This window comes from Emys orbicularis, chromosome 6 (assembly GCF_028017835.1).
Source record: "Emys orbicularis isolate rEmyOrb1 chromosome 6, rEmyOrb1.hap1, whole genome shotgun sequence".
NCBI lineage: Eukaryota > Metazoa > Chordata > Testudines > Emydidae > Emys > Emys orbicularis.
Genome location: NC_088688.1, coordinates 19,403,467 through 19,422,675, shown reverse-complemented (window position 1 = coordinate 19,422,675; position 19,209 = coordinate 19,403,467). Strand labels below are relative to the sequence as shown.

Here is a 19,209-nt window from a genome sequence, read left to right as displayed (position 1 = left end):
TTGTTTCTTCAGCACTAACTCAACCATGTTGTAACATTTTCTATTCCTGAATCAGGCTCTAGAAGTGCTGGGACATACATCAACTCTTTCTCTTTCAAAAAAAGTACCACAGCTCAAATTCGTGAGCGCCAGTTCCCTTTGAGCCCCGGTCCTTTTGAATATGTGACCCTGGAGTGTCAGAACCAGGGCCAGCTCCAGGCACCAGCCAAGCAAGCTCGTGCTTGGGGTGGCAGCCTCTAAGGGGCGGCTTCCCTCCAATCCTTTTTTTTTTTTTTTTTTTTTGCTTCGCCGCTTTGGCCGCTCCGCAGCGTTTTTTGGGGGGTTTTTTTTGGTTCGCCGCTCTGGCCGCCCTGTAGTGGGCGGCGGTGCGGAGGAGGGGAGCGTCCTGCTGGGAGCGGGCTGCGCACTCCGTCTGCCCCAGCCAGTGCCAGGTCTGCAGCAAGCCTGGCAGGGCAGCCCGCGTCCTTCCCTCCCCGCCAACCGGAGCGGTGCGGAGCCCTCCTGGCAGGCGGCGTGGCGCGAGGGGCCGAGTGCCGAGTGGCAAGCGCCCCGCTGAAGGAAGCCCTGGCCGCACCCTTTCTCTCTCTCTCCCTCCGCTCCCCCACTCCCCCCCCCCCCCGCTAGCCAGGGCGCGAACTCCACTGCCCAGGGCACGTCTGCAGCGCAGGGAGTCCCCCTGCACCCTGGCTCCGGCCGCCCCGCACGTTGTTTTTTTTTTTTTGCTGGTCAGAACAGGGGCCCTCAAATATAATATTAATGGCAAAATCAGATTTAGTGAAATATAACACATCATGAAAAGAGACTGAATGAAATTTACCGTTTTGGCCCCAGTCTATCAAAGTTCTGAGGCATGTGCTTAATTTTAAGTATATGAGTATTCTCACTGACTTGAACGAATGCCCTAAATTAAAATGACTTAAATGGAACTGCTCACATGCTTACATTTAAATCTGTCCTTAAGTGCTTTGCTGGATTGGCACCTTATTTAGTCATTAAATGTTTTTTGGTAACTGGGATAGCCTGATGAGATTCCCAATGGAATGTACTGAGGATTCCATGAGGACAGTGGTCATACAAGCTTACTCCAGCATCCTTGAGTACATCACAAAGAATATAATGCTTTCAGCATTAAATAGTAGAGTTTAGGGACTGTAGCCTCTTCTCCTGGGCCTTGATACAACCTCAGAACTAACATGGCCTGCCCTGAAGCACACAATTCATTGTCTGATTATCCATGAGGGACATCTGTTCGCAATTGGGGTGTCTTTTGAAGCAGCTAGTCTGCTTCTCTTTCTGAAACATCCCATCTAAAACAATATAAAAACTCATTATGACAGAGGTGACAATTTTAACAGTAATAAAAACTCCTCATTAAAAAAACAACTCTTCTTACCCTAGGAAAGACCAAAACAGAAAGAATAAAAGAAATTATTCTGTTTACAGTAGCATCAAGAGAAACAGTAACAGAAAAATGTTATGAAACAGCATTCCACCCTTGAAATAACATTTTTGTAATACTCCTCCAGTTCTGTCAAGGGAAATTTAGAGTTGCATTCTGTAACACTTAGCAATTATATATCACCTTTTGTCCAAGGATCTTGAAGCACTTCATAAAGAGTAATTTATTAAGCCTTACAGCACCTTTTTGAGGTAGATATTGTGCTATCCAGTTTACAAATGGATAAAATGGGCCAGAGAAAGTGATTCACTCTATGGCCATGTCTACACTACAGGGGCTATTGTGGTAAGCTGTGGCGCTGTAGATAACCCCATAGTGCAGATGCAGCCTATAGGAATGGAAGGGGTGTAGTAACATCACCTCCCCGAGTGATGGTAGCTGCGTTGACAGAAACATTCTTCTGTCAAGCTGGCTGTGTCCACACCAGTGGCTAGATGAGCACTCAGGCGTGAGGATTTTTCACATTCCTGAGCTCCATTGCTATGTCAATCTTTGTTTGAAGTGTAGACCAGGTCCCAGTCATACATCTGTTCAGCAGCAGAGTTCAGGAAAGAATGCAGGAGTCTTGATTTCCCGAGCCATGCTCTAAACACTAGATTGTACTACCTCTTTGCAGTTTTGCCATATCTTTCATATTGTATGTTGCTACTGCCTCAAAGAGAGGGGGCAGAAATGTTTAAGTGGTTGAGCACACTACTGAAAGCATCCAAAGCTAATGGGAAGATTCCCATTGATTTCAATAGGCATTGCATCAGGCATTAAGGAAATTCAGGAAAATGCTTAAGTATGTAATTACATCCATCTCTATTCAGGAAAGCGTTTAAGCATGTGCGTAACTCCTCCTGACTTCATTGGGACTTGAGTACATTCTTTCCTGAACTGGGTCTGAATGAGGATCTGTGTAGGAATATTTACCTTGAAAATGTTTTAGATTAGCTTCTGGGTTTTGTCTGTTTCACCACATCTTATTTTTGATGTTTGATTATATGTATTTTGTGGCAAGGATTTTGGTACAACTTTAACTGGTACATCAGAGTCAGGTTTTTAAGTCTCACGAAACACTGAGCCACTGAAGTAATTTTTATGTTCAAACCTCTGGTTCCTGAGGGTCCAGTTCATTTCTGCTGTGAATTTAAATGAGTTAATTTAAGTGGTTGGGTCAGAAGCCACTATCATCGTAGTAGCCCTATGCTTGATTCTTAATTAAAGGCAACAGGAGATTAATTTGAAACATTAATTTAAAAGTGCTTACACAAAAGGAAAGAATTATTGCAATAAAGCCTAAAGAACTTTTTTGTCCCTAGATGTAGAAGACAGAACTAGCTCAGGGTCCTGGGGGAATGGAGGACATCCTAGTCCATCCAGGGTAAGTATATCTAATCTTTTTCCTAAACCAGACTTCCTGCATATGTAAATTTACAATCTTAAATTTGAGTTTTACACCTGATTGCATAGAAAAATGTACATGCAAAGTTGGCTGTAGACCAGCTTCTCTTCAAAATTGCTTTTTTACATTCTTATCTGATCCTGTGATTGAATTTGACACCTGCTCCACTCCTGCTAACAGCTAGCAAGAATTTTCATTAGCCATTTTGCCTTGCTAGTCAGTATCAGCCATTGATCCAACACTGTATGTTATCTCAGTGCTGTAAGAGGCATTTTTTGTTATTGTTGACATTTCACTTGCTGTAGTTAGCTTGCTGGGAGATTTTATGTCTCACTGGCACAGATATCTACATGCAAAAAATCCATTGCATAGTATTGGGAAGCACTTGTACACTCAAAATGTGCTACTTCATCACCGGGGGTCAGATACTGCCACTCTTCCTAACATTGAATGGTATCTTAGAATCATAGAACTACAGGGTTAGAAGGGACCACAAAGGGTCATCTAATCTAACTCCCTGCCAAGATGCAGGATTATTCCTCACTCCTTGGGTAGTCCCACTGAAGTGGAACTACTGGAAGGGAAAGCTACTATTCCTCATGAGTAGACAAGTGTTCTCAAGGGTGGCAAAATCTGAGCCCACATTTCTTTGTTCCCACTCAATCTGGCCATTTACAGCATCTTTCTACTTCAGACCTCTCTTCAGGTGACCATATCTGCATTGCCCTACCTCAACGTTCTGCTCAGCCTCTGTTGGTTTCTTCAGTGAAAAGGCAGAGTTCAAGACTTAACAAGAGTATACGTTTTAAAAACCGATATTCCCTGCTTTGGTGGGGGTGTAGGCTGAATGTCTTTAGAACAAATCATTAACTCATGACGGGCTATGTATGTGAGGCTTAAGGGATCCGTAACATTTTTGGGAACAATTTTCAACAACTAGAGGCCTACAATCGGCCTATTAAATTGTTCATTTGTAGGCAAACATGTATCTGTATCCTTAAACTTGGTGACTGTGTACACAAGGACTAGTTTTCATTCACATTTACCTATTTTGCATGTACAAATGCATGTTTGCACAAATTCGTACCTATTTGCTCATGAGTGTGCATATTTTGGTGGCACAGCAGAGGTAGCCAGTTTGAAAATGTAGCCCTCAAACGTATTTAGAGCCCACCAATCTTTTTCCCCAAACTTGAAGGGATAATTCCTCCACTTCCAAAGTCAGAACATTTCAGAGGGCTGTGGATAGTGACTTCTCTTGTCTTCAGGCAATGTGCTACTAACTTTAATCTTCAAAGTACAGTAAGATCTGCCTACTTACCAGTAACTTTACCAACCCATTGCTCCAGCTGTCAAGTTTGACATTCTAATGTATTATATGAATGAGATGAGGAAATCTTTCCTGTTCCTCACATTATAACGCACACACACTAACATTAAATTAATTCCTATTACAGTAAAGTGTCATTACTGAACTACTGCCTACCATGGGAATTACTGAGACACACTATATTTCTTGTTATTTTTATAATAGCTGGAATACAACATAATTCATTAGTTTTGACTTTGAGAAAGTTGTGTTTAGAATTGTGTGGAGACTCAGGATTCAATTTCCATTTATTTGAGTAATAAGAAATATCCCTTCCAATAAAATTGTTTATATATATATGCACACACCCACCAACAGCTCTGTCCACTTATGGGCCAGATTGTATAACCCTTACATACATTGGGGGCCATTACTCACCTCAGTAGTCCCATTGAATCTACTCACATAAGTAAAAGTTCACCAGTGTAAGTAAGGGTTGCACAATCCACCCTCTCTGAAAAAGGCCGAGTCCTGAGCTCTTTAATTGGGCAGACCGCTCACTGGGGTCAGAAGCTTTGAGCCTGTGCCCCAGTCCAGTTGCAGGATCAGGGCCTTAATATTATTCTGAGGATTGGGCTCAAAAATTACAGTATATACTTCAGGATCAAGACTACTTATTCGTGTATTCTGTAAATCCATGATATAAAATTATGCAAGGCAAAATGTGGCTTCACCCTTATTTAAAAAGTTTGTTTATGTTGCTGTTTAATTGTCTCTTAATGAATGTGAAGGAACAGGGCTTGCAAGCATTGCTGGCTATGTTTCAGCACCCTAAAGTAAGAGTCCAGTGAGGTGAAAGACAGTGTTATTGTTCATATACTCAGTCCATTCTTTTTTTTTTTTCCCTCCTGTGGGCAGATTCTGCCTTTGGCTAACCTGCCAAATGACACGTCTAAGTAAATTTACTTAGCCTTGCATTACACTACAGCCAGCTGAGCAGAATGATTTTTTCCCCATTTACTGCATATCAGGATTGAATCTCAACCATTTCCATAGAAGAGGAAAAGCCAATCACCATTTCTTATTATACCTGGTTTAGCATCCATTACATCATTACTTTACACCTCTGTCAGTTTTATTTTTAACCTTTTTTCCCCCCTCGACACTTGTGGTTGCTTTTAGAAAAAAAAATGTTTTGAAAATTAACCTGTACATTTCCACACGCAATTATTTAGGCATACATATCTGAACGTGAGTGTACCAGTATATCATGAGATGATATAAAGAAATGAGCACAGTCCTGGGGGGGAAATCCTGAATTTTCATCAAGGCTCCATATCAGCTTTCTGGTTGTCTTATGCAAATCACTTGACCTCTGTGCATCTCAGTTTCCCCATCTGAAAATGAGGATGATATTTCTATGCCTCAGAGAGGTGCTGTGAGAAATTAGTAACGGTGTTTGAAAATACAAATGTAATAGCAGCACTACAGATGGACAAACGCTTGTTCATTTTTGTGATTACTTTTGAGGTTTTGCACAGGTACAATAATTGTGAGTGTCTACTGGGAGGCTAGGCTAGGGATGCTTTGAAAATGTGCGCCCTGGTCCTGACAAGATTTACGCATGTGTTTAACTTATACACTTGACTAGTGTCATTGACTTCAGTGGAAGTACTCACAGTGCATAAAGTTAAGCTCATCGGTTAATCCTCCCAGCTTTGGGGTCTTTTTCCTTAATGAGAAAAGTAGTATTAAACACCCAAACACTTCAGGCCAAATTTTGCCTTTGTGTGCGTGCAACAACCACTGGGTTAAAATGGCAAATTTCTACTTACAGATAGGAGATTTAAAAAAAACCCCAAATATATTCTTTCTTCTCCCCAACTGATGTGAAAGCAGAAAGACTGACATAGTAGGTGAAAGTCATTCGATGGCTTGCACAGCACCACGCTCCCTGGTATATTATCTCAATTACCAGGCAGGTGTGTCCACAAAATAAACACATATTAATTACTAACAAAATAAAAATTTTAAACCGGCTTCAAATAAATTTTGGAACGCATTGCCCCCAACAAACTCAGTGGAAGAGGGCAATGGAGGGAATAAAGTTTCTTCATTATTCAGAATCGAGGGGGAAAGTATAACTTCTTTCTCTGTTATTCTTACAGAAAATGTTTGTGTTAAAATTGTAAAACTCTTTTCCCCTTCCCAATTTATTAACAGAACTATGGAGATGGGACTCACTATGATCACATGGCAAGCAGGGACCTTGGGTCACATGACAATCTCTCTCCTCCTTTTGTCAATTCCAGAATACAAAGTAAGAAGAAATCAAATTTCTTAATGTGGTTTTGTTTTTCAAAGGCTTAATTTTTAAAAGTGGAAGTTAGTGAGTGCACCATAGTTTAATTTGAGGGCTTCCATTCCTCTCCTAAGCATTTTGGGTTTTGTTGTACGTAGTCTTTGGGAGGAAATATTGAATTTTGCCTCAAATATGGTTGCTCATATTTTGAAAAATGTACACCTGTGCTGTTTACTGAATAGCCTCTATTTTCTTCATGTAAGCAGTATATAGCATTTAAAACAGTGACTGCCGTTTTTACATAGAGCGGTGAATGTACTTTCCTGAGGCTTAAGTGTTTTCTTTAAAGGTGTGACCACTTGGCAGAGAATTAAACAGAACTTTTAAAGTACAAAAAATGTTGCTGAAAATATTACAAATAAATGTTCTTTAGAGGGAACAGATAAATAACAAGAGATTGAGATCATAAACCATTGTTTTCTCTGGATCGTGATGGATCATTGCCTGTTGTGACTTGCAGTCTCTCTGGACTGCAAACTTCTGGATTAAAGATGAGGCTGCCTGCAACGTACTCCACTTGGGACAAGCCAAATTCAGCTTGTGGCATTTGGCAAGTCAGCTCTCACAGTTAAGGAAAGCTTGGACGTCCCTGCATTCATTTTAATGAAGCTTGCAAAGATTTAGTGTTGCAGCTATAACCGTAGCAGTATAAAGAAAGGCTATAATTATTTGCAAGTGAATGATAACTACTGTCTTTAAATCATGGTTGATAAATGAGTTTGGTTAAATAAATATATGATGTAAAAATATTAGTAATCCTTGTGCTTGGCCAAGATCACACCCTTCTACTGCAGTTATCAATGAACTAGCTGAAATGCTGTGATTGAATGTAAGCCAAAGAAAACATAGAGCTGTAACTGTGATATATCATTTTGTGAATGTAATGTATTCCCCTAAAATATGCCTTGTCTTTTAATATTAGGAAATATTTGTGAGTTGTTTAACATTCGGGATAATGTTGAAGCTTGTAATTATTGGTATGTATTCCCCCACAAAACATAGTTACAACAGTTTCAAGGGTCTGACTTAAGCCAACAAAAGCAAGGAAATTCCGACACTCCCTTATTAACTCACGCCATTGGGTTTAGGTAGTGCAAATACGTTACAAATAGTCACACACTTCTGTGATCCCACTGGGCTGAGTGATGCTTTCACATTTAACCCTTTAATGCGGATCTTTGCAATTTAAGTCTGTCTCTCTTACCCTCTGCTCCTGCCTTACCCAATAAATAAATAGCATTAGTCTGCAATTGTTTTTCCCCCATTTGGGAAAAAAGCTGCTTTCCCTTATTTCAAAAAGTATTCATTATGATACAGTACTTTTGCAAGCACATTTTTAGGAATAAAATAACAGATTGATTAGATTTAAAAAAAAAAAACAACACATTTTTCTTAAATGTGATTTTTCTGCTGAAGCCTGATTGTCAAAGTCAATGGGAGTTTCACAGCCGCAGCTAAGAGAATAATCAGGCCTCAATTTTTCTGAAAATACCAACACTGTCAAATTCAAGATGTCTCTCAGCAGCACTTGGTTTGTAATAGTCATCATGCTGAAAGGTCTGGAGGTGGAATGTTCCTGCAGTGTCCTTAAGTTTCAGTGTATGTGTATTTATTGAAAAAATAAAATCATTTGGAAATAAGAATACTGATGTTCCTCCATGTGCAGATTAGTGTGCGTGTGAGAGAGAGAGCGAGGCTAACAGCTTCTGACAAGTGTGTTATTGTGTAATAATGCACGCCTACTGTTGAAGCCAATCAGCTTGCTCCCTCAATCTAAAGCATTTTGTAACCTTAATTTAAAATCATTCTCTGGTAATTAGAGCAGATTCCTTTTAATTTGTGCCAGTTTAGGCAGCAAATGGCATGGAAACCACACTTTTATTCCCCCACTTCCACTAATCTCCTAAAGCCTAGATTGTGCCCAACCTGCTCTGGTGTGCGTGGGGCAGAGGTAGGGATGATGTCTCAAGGCGCCTCTCTGTGTCCTTGTTTCGCCTATGCAGAGGCCAGACAATCTCATTAGGGAGTGGAGGCTGTTTTCCTAGCACCCTCTGAAGCTGGCTACCCAAAATGGGAGAGAGGAGTAGTGGGTGGTGGAACTGGTACCCCACCTTCTGGGGCACTGGCCAGCAGAGCTTTGATGAGGGTGAATGAGAGCTGTTGCAATGTACACTCCCCAGCAAGATGCCAGGAGTCAGCTCCTCCTGGAGCTTCTGCTGCTGTCCCTGTGCACTTCCGCCTTGGTTGCAATAGTTAGAATCAAGTCCTAAATGTGGAAGCCAAGGCCATCTGCTGTACTATGCTAGAGAATGCTACTAAGTCTGTGAATCTCCCACTGTTTCTAATGAAAGCACTGTCCTGTCAGATAAGCTGTCTGGTCTGAAACACGGGTCGTTATTGTTTTCGGAGTGTTACATTTTCCACCTCAAGCGGATTTTGAACAGAAGAGGATTCTGTTTTTGGCGAGACGGTTTACCTGACATTAACAAAACTGCCTCAGAGTTGAGGCCAAGGCAATGTTCTGCTGAGCAGAAAGTCAGAGAGCAGTTTACTAACTGTTTCAAAAGTTGGTGATTAGAAAGATCATTTTAAATACACAGAGAGAATTCTTCGAGGCATGATAAACTCTTTAGTACCCCTGGGCAGCAAGGACCTTATTTTCTTCTGTGTCTTGTACGGTTTTGCACACTTAACTAATCATTAATGATGATGATGATGATAATAATTCAATAAAATAATCAGTAATGCTGTTTATTTCCCAAACGTTTCCACAACAGAAACTGCTATTAATTTGTGCTGATTACATTGTATTTGTGATTTTATGATGAATTCTAATTGTTGCAATTACAAACAGTGCACCATATTTACTTTAATTGAGTCCATCCTGAACTAATATGGGATGTGGCTCCCAGTACATGTTTTATCAGTTTCCCTCTTCCTGTCAGATCATCAAATTATCCAAAGAAAAGGTCCCCACAGATCTACTGTGGAGCAGTTTGCACCTGCAGAGAGAGACTTGTAATTTTATTCACATGCTCTTCTTTCTGCTGGCAATTGATACAGATATAGAGCCTGATTATCATCCAACTTGAGCCTATTTTACACTATAGTAGTGTAGTTGTATTGACTGCAGTGGAGTTACACCTGATTTATGGTGGCATGAAAACAAAATTAAGCCCTTAGTAGTTTCATAATCCATAGCTTTTATCTGATTAAAAGAACAGCATTTTTAACTTCTAAGATGTTTCTTTCTATGTCATTACGTTGTTGTTACTCTTCACAATAAATGTTCATATAAATGTTTTATGGTAGTGCCCATAATTCAGTAACTGAGTTGGATGTCAGCAAAGTACATGATGAGCAATATTCATTTTACAGAAAAGAGTTACAAACTTCAATTCCTTTGAATTTTCTTTTATATTTTAAAATATTTGTTTTTTTTTAATGTTGTGAGCTATAAACCCAAATATGTTACCTCATTGTCTTTTAAATTCTGAGGTTTTAGTATTGTTTCTTTTTTGGTGGTCTTGGAGATAAATAGCACTGTGTAGACAGACAGAAGCATACAGAGCATGGGAAAAAAACAAGATTCAGTGTGTATACTGCCAGTGCACCTTGATCCAGGCCTGCAACACCCGTTGTATTTCAGATCATCTCTTGAGCACATTTGTTTTGAATGATTTGCTGTTTTTATGGTGTAAGCAAATCAAATGGCCACCAAGGATAGGGTACAACCCTGAGTCCAATTCTTTCAACCAGTTTTGAACTTAGACCTACAAAAGTGAAAGGTTAGGGTCATAACCCACATCACCTTCTTATTCCCTCAATATGAAAATATATGAGAAATTCATCAGAGGGCTCAAAGCCCTTGATCTGTGCTATTAACTTAACCTGTAAACTGATGTGTTTTTGTATGTCCCTCTTGTACCAGCGAACAAGAAATCGTTGATTTTTATAGCTGCACAGTCAGGGTCAAGTTTATGTATGGCGCTCTGCTGTTGGCAAAAGCACAGGGAGAAAATGAAAGGAACCTTGCTGGCTACTTCCCCCTCACAACAGGGGCCAGATGCAATTCTCAGTCATTGTGCACAGAAAACACAAGGACTGCTGGAAGCTAGTGCTGACATCAGTGTTAGTCCAAGCTGAGGTATTCCCTCCCACCCTTACTCCAGCCAGCAAAGTTTGCATTCTATAAAACTTTGGTCTAATAGGCCTTCAAAAGCATGGTGCCTCTCTCAGGCATAGGGGCTCTGGGAGCTACCCCTGGGTCAAAGCCTCTACATTCCTTCCTTTTCATGAAGTTGTACCTTATTGGCTTAATCTAGCTCTTATTGTGTGTGATCTAGCATGTAATCTTAACTTTGAAGAAAGAATAGTTTTCCAGGAAGAAAAGATTTCGGGTATAATTGTTATTGACAGCATACAGATGAGCCATGAATATTTGTAGAAATGTTGTGGTGACTGTAGGCCTATATTGTAAGCTTTTGTTTTCAGGTATGTATTTTAACTTAAATGTGTTTTATTTTTTTAAGTGTCCAAATTCTTGCAGGGAGTATTTAAATTAGTCTTTGCTTCAAGCCATTTAATAATTGGCTGTAGGGAATGCAGAAAATGACTTTTTTCTCCTAAACTGTTGCTTCCATGTATTGAAACACAGTTATCTTTCTGTGTCGCCAGAGTCCTAATAGTCAACTAGGCTGTTTTATTTTAACAATAAATGAACGTTGCCCAGTATGAATACATACAAGAACCGGTAAGACTACAGGGCATGGAATACATTGTTATAGTTGTATATCATTCCATACTGGATGCTTGATTTTCAGATGCATTGTTTGTGAACTGATCCTACCTATGATACCTTGCTAGTACATTAAATCATTTACCAGTATACAGTAACTTGTTTCTAAAACCCCTGTAGCTTAATGGAACATTTCACTGCAAGGATTAGATTGAGATTTCAGGCGATGTTGAAGAAAGCTCCTGGCTTATTTGGTGACCTTTGAATAGCATCTGGGTTACTGGTTGATATTTTGATTTGGTTACTGTGGTCATATTGTGACAGCTGCTGGTTCATTATAATTCAGTTCCTCTGCTCAATTTTCCTTGCAGGAATACTTAGCTTTGTGTTGCTTCAAAGTATTTCTAACCATCCTGAGTGTAACCCAGTACACTGTAAAAGGTGAAATGTTGTGAATGCTTTGAGATCCCAGCAGCAGTCCACTAAAAGGAGAGTAGCACAGTCCACTTGACAAACAATCACATATGAGTGTGCAAAGAAGGAAAAAACCTAAATGGAGATGTTACCCATTCCAATGATACCCAGACCTGCAGATTACTAAAAGGCTGGTTTAATGGCCATTGGTAAGATCAGAGGCAAGCTTGTTTTATTTCTTTATTTTAAAAAATACACAAAAACAGTTTGTGTAGTTCTCCTGGTATTTTTTCCCTTTCAAATAATTCTAGCATTGGTAATATTGATTTTATGTATATTGTTGAACAATCTAATCTATTTATTGGCATAAAATAAATGCTGCAAAATTTTTGTCCATCTTTGATGTATGCTTTGAGAATGTTTAGAGGAACTCAAATTCAGTGTACCTACATACCTTAATTTTGATGGCTGTGGGATAAAGAGGTGAGGTGGCTGGGTGGTTAAGCTACTTGACTACAATCCTGAAGGTTGACGGTTTGGTGCTTGCTTGATTCATATGGACAGGCCACTTAGCTGTAAAATGGGTACATGATCTGGAGGGCTGTCAAGTGTAATGCTGGTTCCTTTGTGTCCTGCTGGCTATGAAGCTGATGTGCATCAGGTGATTTGCTCAGGGGAGTTTTGACTTTGCTAATAATCTCAGTATGTGAAGACAAAGTGATTGCAAGATTATGGATCTTTGTGCTCCCTTTCTATTCCTAACTAAAAAATGAAAACAGATGTGATGTAGTGTTTATATGCACTATACCAGAGCAGTTCCTTCCCCAGAAGTATCTTCCATCATAACTGCCTAGTCACTTTTGATCCTTCCTAGTGCATGGTTGTCCTCTTATAGGAACTTTTTCTCGGCATGCCTTTCAGAGGGCTGGCCCTTGAAATTTAGCAGAGACAGGTAGCTGCATCTCCAGACTGGACATTTTGCATTTGTTTGCTGTCCCCTCTCTTCTATCTTGTAAATATTCTTTATTATCCTGTCAAGTTTTTGCCTGGTTTTCTCTTATTTCTGAGGAGATGGCACATTCCCCAGGTAAAATGGATGGAAAATTGCAAATGATGCTAAACTATAAATTGGGTGAATCTTGCTATGTGAGATTATATAGTACTGTATGTTGTTAATTAAAACTGGCATAAAACCTAGTGTTAGGTAGGCCTCCTGAGTTCTACTTCCACCTCTGCTACTAACTTGCTGTGTAACCTTTGGCAGGTTGCTTACCCTCTTTTTTCCCCTCAAGTTAGCCTAGGTTTATCCATCTGTATAATGGATTGGAGTTGAGAGGCTTAACAAATTATTATCTGAAAAATATTTGAGTTCCTTGGGTATTCCAAGTAACTGTAAAGCTTTATTAATATATACTGTGCTATGACAGCACTCATCTCTGTAAGAACTGTCCTTATTTGGACATGATTTTCTTATTCAGTTACTGTGATTATTGGCAGAGTTGGTAGCACTGCCTATATTAAGGTTGCTCAACATTTTCAATTATAAGGCCTTGTTTTCAATTTTTTATAACTTTCCCAATTTATAACTATTTGGGCTAAAAATTTCCATACCGAGAATCTGACATAAGCTATTTTTTTTTTTATTTCAGAAAAAATGGTCCCCTGATTTCTTAGAATGAGTTTAGGAAAAAATATGATGTTTTGCCCATATTTTAAAAAAATCCATAGAGATGTTTCATTGAGAAGCTCAAGCATCTCCATGCTTTGTTGCAGGGACATTAAATTTTTCAGGGTGGTTGGCTGGGTGTCAGCGATGAGCATTTTTCCAACCCTGCGAATATTCACCTATATTGACTAATTTATGAGCCTTTGAAAAATTTCAGTTTGCACATGCTCAGTAGAAACTTGTTAGCTTGGCCGCTAAATTTTCCAAAGCTTCCTTCTGCACTGAGCATGCTCCAGCACAGGGCTGTTGGGGCTGAGTAGGCTTTTCATGACATTGCTTCTCCCTGCTGCGTTGGAGCCTCTGCTGTGCAAGATACTGTAACTTAGGAAAGGCAGAGTATCTCTCCTGTGCTGTCAATCCACTGCTGGTAATGAGAATGATTTGAATGCAGAGAGGTGAGGCATGGGGTCCACGAAAGGGGGAAAATATGAGCACAGAGGAAGAAGGGGTTGCAGGAGCCAGAATGTGGAAGGGAGCCGGGGAGTGGGGGTGGCGCAGGAGTGCTAGATAGGCAGGGACAGGTTGGGGGGAAGAGGCCTATAACCACGAAATCACATTCTCTCTCTAGAACCTGGAAATGAACCCAGGAATACTGAGTCTTTACATTCCTCTGCTGTCAAGAAATAGCTGTGACTCCTTCCCTCCAGCAAAATGTATCTTTTCCCTTTCTAGTGTTTCATCCACAGGGAGGATAACAGTCTACTCCTGCTGTCAGTTATTCCATTACCTACAGTGATTGAGGTCTGTGCTGTTTCTATAAAGGTCTGCAAACTGCTGATGACCCAACTATGATAGAATTCCTGTTCCAAATGATAGAATTCCTGTTTTTCTGTTTGTTTGTTTTTAATTAGGAAATCACTTAAAAAAAAAGATTAAAAAACATTAAGGTTGTTAAATCAAAGATTCAAAGTTAGGAAACGCCATAATTAAGGTTGCCTGTGCAACCTTAATTCAGGCCCATTGTGCATATGCATTATGATACAGTCTTTAATGACATCATCACGTCCTATTTTTTCCATGGGCTTCCTGCCACATTCAGTGCATAGGATGGATGGTGCTCAGGGAAAGAATCAGGATTGTGTAGTGAAGAAGGCTACTGTATGTAGGACACCTGCCGCATTTGTTGCAGAAGTTGGAAGGTGTAGCATGTATAGGTGGGGGACCACAGAAAGAGAATAGATGGTCTTATGGTTAAGGAAGTTGAAGCCATCCTGAGGAAGTGGAGTCTATCCTTGCCTGTGCTCCGCGGAGTTCCTGTGTGATGCTGGGCAAGTCACTTAAGCCAAATTTTTCACAGGTGGCTACTAATTGTGTGTTCCTCATATTCTGAGTGCTCAACGTGAGAGATCTGGGGCCAGATCTGGAGAAACACTAAGTACTCAGAATTGTAGCTGAAGTTAGTTGAAACCGTGCCTTCAACATAGTAAGTGCTTAAAAAAATAAAAGCTAAGTACTCTGAAAAATAAGCTCTAGGAGTCTCAAGTTGGGTACCTCAAATCAGTGGACACTTCTGACAATTTTTCTCATTAATCTCCGTGTGCCTCAGTTTCCCAACTGTAAATTGGGAATAATAATACCACCTAATCTTGCAGGGGTGTTTGTGAAGATAAACTCATTAGTGTTTGTGGAGCACTCGTATACTGTGCTGACAGCATCATAGACGCATTCAAGAGGAAAAGCTAATAACATTTCTATTCAGTGAATGGTTTGGATGGTCCTCTGCTGTCAACAGCTGACAACAAGCCCTCTACTACACACTGAATGAGGAGGCTAAAAAAAAAAATACTGAATAACTACTCATTCACTGAATAAGATATGTTTGATTCCCACTGCAGAAACCCTTTAATTCAGCCTTGGATTGAACTTGAACTGTGCCCATGAACCAGCAGTGAGTGGTTCCCAAGAAAATTTTTTGGAGCCTGAAGCAATTTTTGATTCTTTTCCCTTGTGTTTCACTGTACTCACAAGCTTTTTTCCAGGGCACTCTTTATGGTATATATCAAAATTGAGAATGGCCTTTTTGGGAAAGGCCAAATGTGGTAGTAACATGGTATTTCTCTTTTCACCTTGATTACTTGATACTATTCTATGTGATCAGGTGGTGGTTCTACTTTTACCTGTATTTTTTTTAGAGAGAGAAAGAAAAAGAAAGAATGCATTTCTTTTCTGTTCTCTGATCCAAGCAAAGAGCACAAGGAAAGAAATCAAACAAAATATGTCTCCTTATCCCTAATGACACTTGTGACAGGTTTCCCCTGGGGTGCCACCTGGAACTGGGGTATCACTGAACCCTCTGACCCACCAGCCTGGGCTCCCGCTCAAACTATGCTTCTGTGACAAGCTGCAGACCGGCTCCCGCTCCTATACTTCCTTCAGCATTCACACAGGTAGGGACACACCCAGCTGCATTACATGCAGGCTCTCTGACCAGCCACTGCATGAATCAACAGTAGAGAGGCCCTTAGCCAAATTTACCACCCGTTGCCCAGCCTAGGACCCCCCCACTGGAGTATAAACCCAAAATTATACCATCTTGCGCTACATAGGGAACTGTACAGTGTACGTTCATAGAGTTCACCCCTCCCTCAATGTGAAGAGGAAATGCAACAGCTCCCTGAGCTAAGATTCCCAAACACTTCACTCCAAGCTCACTGGTTTAGATTAAAACATAAAATAAATTTATTAACTACAGAAGATAGATTTTAAGTGATTATACGTGATAGCAAACAGATCAAAGCAGATTACGTAGTAAATAAACAAAAACGCAAACTAAGTCTCATATACTAGAAAGATTTGAATTAACAGTCTCTCACCCTGACTGATGATATGGCAGGCTGCAGATTCTTATGGCACAAGCTACACTTGCTTTGCAGCGTGGAATCCCCAGGTTTTTCATACACAAGCTATAAATCCCTTTAGCCTGGGTCCAGCACTTCCCCCAGTGCAGTCTTTGTTCCTCAGGTGTTTTCAGGAATCCTCTTCTGGGGGGAGTGAAGGAGAACCGATGATGTCACTCCCTGCCTTATATAGCTTTAGCATATAGTGGGAACCCTGTGTTCCAAAACCAGTTCCCAGAGCAGTGTGTAGAAAAATATAGACACTCCAAAATGGAGTCTCGAGTTATGTGGCCTGGTTACATGCCCTTGCATACCTTGCTGAGTCATAGCAGCCATTACTTACAGGCTGTTTAGAACGGTCACAGGAAGGTTAAGTTCTTCCAGGGTCCATTGTCTTTGTTGATGGGCCATCAGCACTATCTGGTTTCTTCATTGTTGTATCAGAGAGGCTAGTCACCCAGAGGCCGCACGATTGAAATACAGATATGTAGTCAATATTCCTTACTTTAGATTAAAAAATGATACATGCATACTAATAGGATAATCATATTCAGCAAATCATAACTTTTCCAATGACACCTCACATGATCCATTTTGTACAAAATGCATCGTAATTATGCCATAATCATATAATAATATCACTGTGAAGAATATGGGGTGCACTGTCACAACACTAACCTCCTTTGTAAAGTGCTTTGAGATCTACTGATATAAAGCACTATAAAAGTACTATATAAGAGCTAGGTATTTTTGTTGTTATTATTATTTAGTCTGTCCATCTGATTCTTGCCGGTATTGGCCTAGTTACTAGATCTTAGCTCATTTCTTTCTTTCTGCAATTTCTTTGTATATTGTCTTGTTTTTATCCTATATTTGGTGTGATGTATGTATCATTCACTTTTAAAACCAGACATGTATTTGCCTTACTGATATCCGAAATATTTTGTGTATCATTCTGACGCCTATATTGTTATTGTATTATTCCCGTAGAGAAGCATACAAGTATACATTCTTTTTGTAATGCCCCCATTTAATGGATCTTTCTTAGTACTGTTATTGGTACTTAGTACTATTAGTTGGCCTGACATATGTATCTCCCAGTTTTACAAGGAGAAACTTGTTTAATTGATGTCTGATTTCTCCTGTTGCATTATGCTGCGACCGGTAGAATGGTGTTGTTGGGCAAAGCCTCATGAGTTTACAACAAATCATAGCTGACACACATGATTTTTTGTATTCTAATGACCACAGAATATTTACAAATGTATAGCCGGTGAAGATGAATGCGAAGATTCATAGAATGCCATGCAAGTCAGAACTGGAAAAATTCATAGAAAACCTCAGCAAGATTGAAACTGAACCCCATCTCTTTTGTGTTATAAGGATGGAGGTGGCCACTTTAGAGGTTTCTATGTAAAATTTGGGACATATAAAGTCTCTTGGCAAGGAAAAAAGTAATTATTGGCCCCCTATTAGGGTATGTCTAGAGCTAAGTTCCCTCTAAGCTGCGCGGCGGTATATTAAGCACGGTGCAGGCGCTCAGGGCTGCGGCAGGGAGAGATGCCTCTTCCCCAGCCCCGGACCTGCCATGGCGGGAACAGGTGCCCCTCCCCCCCCAGCCCAGGTACTGCTGCGGAGAGAGAGAGCTGGGGGCGTCCTCTCTCCCCGCCGTCGCCCCAGTGCAGCCTGTACTCCAAACCCCTCATCCCTGGCCCCACCCCGGAGCCCTCTCCTGCATCCATAATCCCCAGCACCACCCCAGAGCCTGCACTCCCAGCCGGATCCCTTACCCTCCTAACCTTCTATCCCAGCCCTGAGCCCCCCCCCACTCCGAACCTCTCAGCCCCACCCCCGCCACATAAATTTTGTTAGGGGCACCAATATGGAGGTGATGTGTAACAAAATTCATTCTGCACATGCGTGGGAAAAATTAGAGGGAACACCGGTTCTAGACGGCAATCACTGGCTTTAATGTAGCTTGCTCCAGACTCCAGTCCTAGAACAGCAAATCTGCAGCAGCGCTAGCTGTACAAAACTGCCACAAACCCTGCGTAATTACACATGGGGCTAATCTGCGCTGCAGCTCACATGGTCATGGCTTCACTGTCCCAATACCTGAAATAGCTATCTTTTATCTACCTTGGGTATGTCAGCTGAACCTGCAGCCATGCGCAATCATACCCTTAGATTAGTCATGGCAGAAGGCAGAGGGTTATTGTATGTTTTTCCATTGATGCTAAAGTATAGCCCCCATTGACTCAGATAAGAGTTGTTCCTATTAGTCATCCTTGTTTTTCTCCACCACCGTTTTGTTCTATACCCACCAGTTTCATTTTGTCGTCACTTGGATGTGATTTCCTTAGGTCAGGGGCTGACTTTTGTTTTACATTTGTACAGCATCCAGCACAATGGGGCTCATTTTGTGATTGAGGCCTCAGGATACAACTGCAATACAATTAAATGTCAATAATGTATCCTTTTTAAATGTTAATTATAATGGTGGCAATTTTAATACCTTTTTTCATTTTGGCATGAGACAACTCATAACGGGGGGGGGGGGGGGTTGGGAAGGGGAGAGAGAGAATCTCTGGTTTTGGAACTGAATGAGTATCTCCTAAGCAATCTTTATTTATAGTGTGTGTTAAAAATTTACCAGATAGTCAAATAAAAAAATGACTGAAGTCAGGAGAGGAGACCAAGAGACTCCAGATCTGGTCCCGTATCCTAAACCTCACCATGGTTTGTTCCCGTCCCCCACCTCGCCACATTCCGGTGTATTATTACCATCTTCCACGTTATGTTGTCTGTGACACACTAAGAGTCATGGAATACCCTTTGTTATCAGGCTTTGAATAGGACAGAAATATGGATACAATGTAAAATGTTATTATTATTTGTGTTGCATAAGCATACTCAGGCCCTAGTTGGGATCAGGGACCCTTTGTGCATACAGGAGAAGACAATCCCTTCCCCTGTC

General features: G+C 40.6%; 1 protein-coding gene across 8 annotated transcripts in view; it reads left to right on the top strand.

Annotated features, from left to right (window-relative positions):
* Positions 1-19,209, top strand: part of TCF4 (transcription factor 4) — a 314,022-nt gene that overhangs the window by 100,898 nt on the left and 193,915 nt on the right. For all 8 annotated transcript variants that reach the window (XM_065406724.1, XM_065406730.1, XM_065406731.1 and 5 more), the window contains exons 3-4: positions 2,764-2,825; positions 6,379-6,475. In XM_065406724.1, the coding sequence (XP_065262796.1) occupies positions 2,764-2,825; positions 6,379-6,475 (159 nt within the window). The remainder of the gene's footprint in view (positions 1-2,763; positions 2,826-6,378; positions 6,476-19,209) is intronic.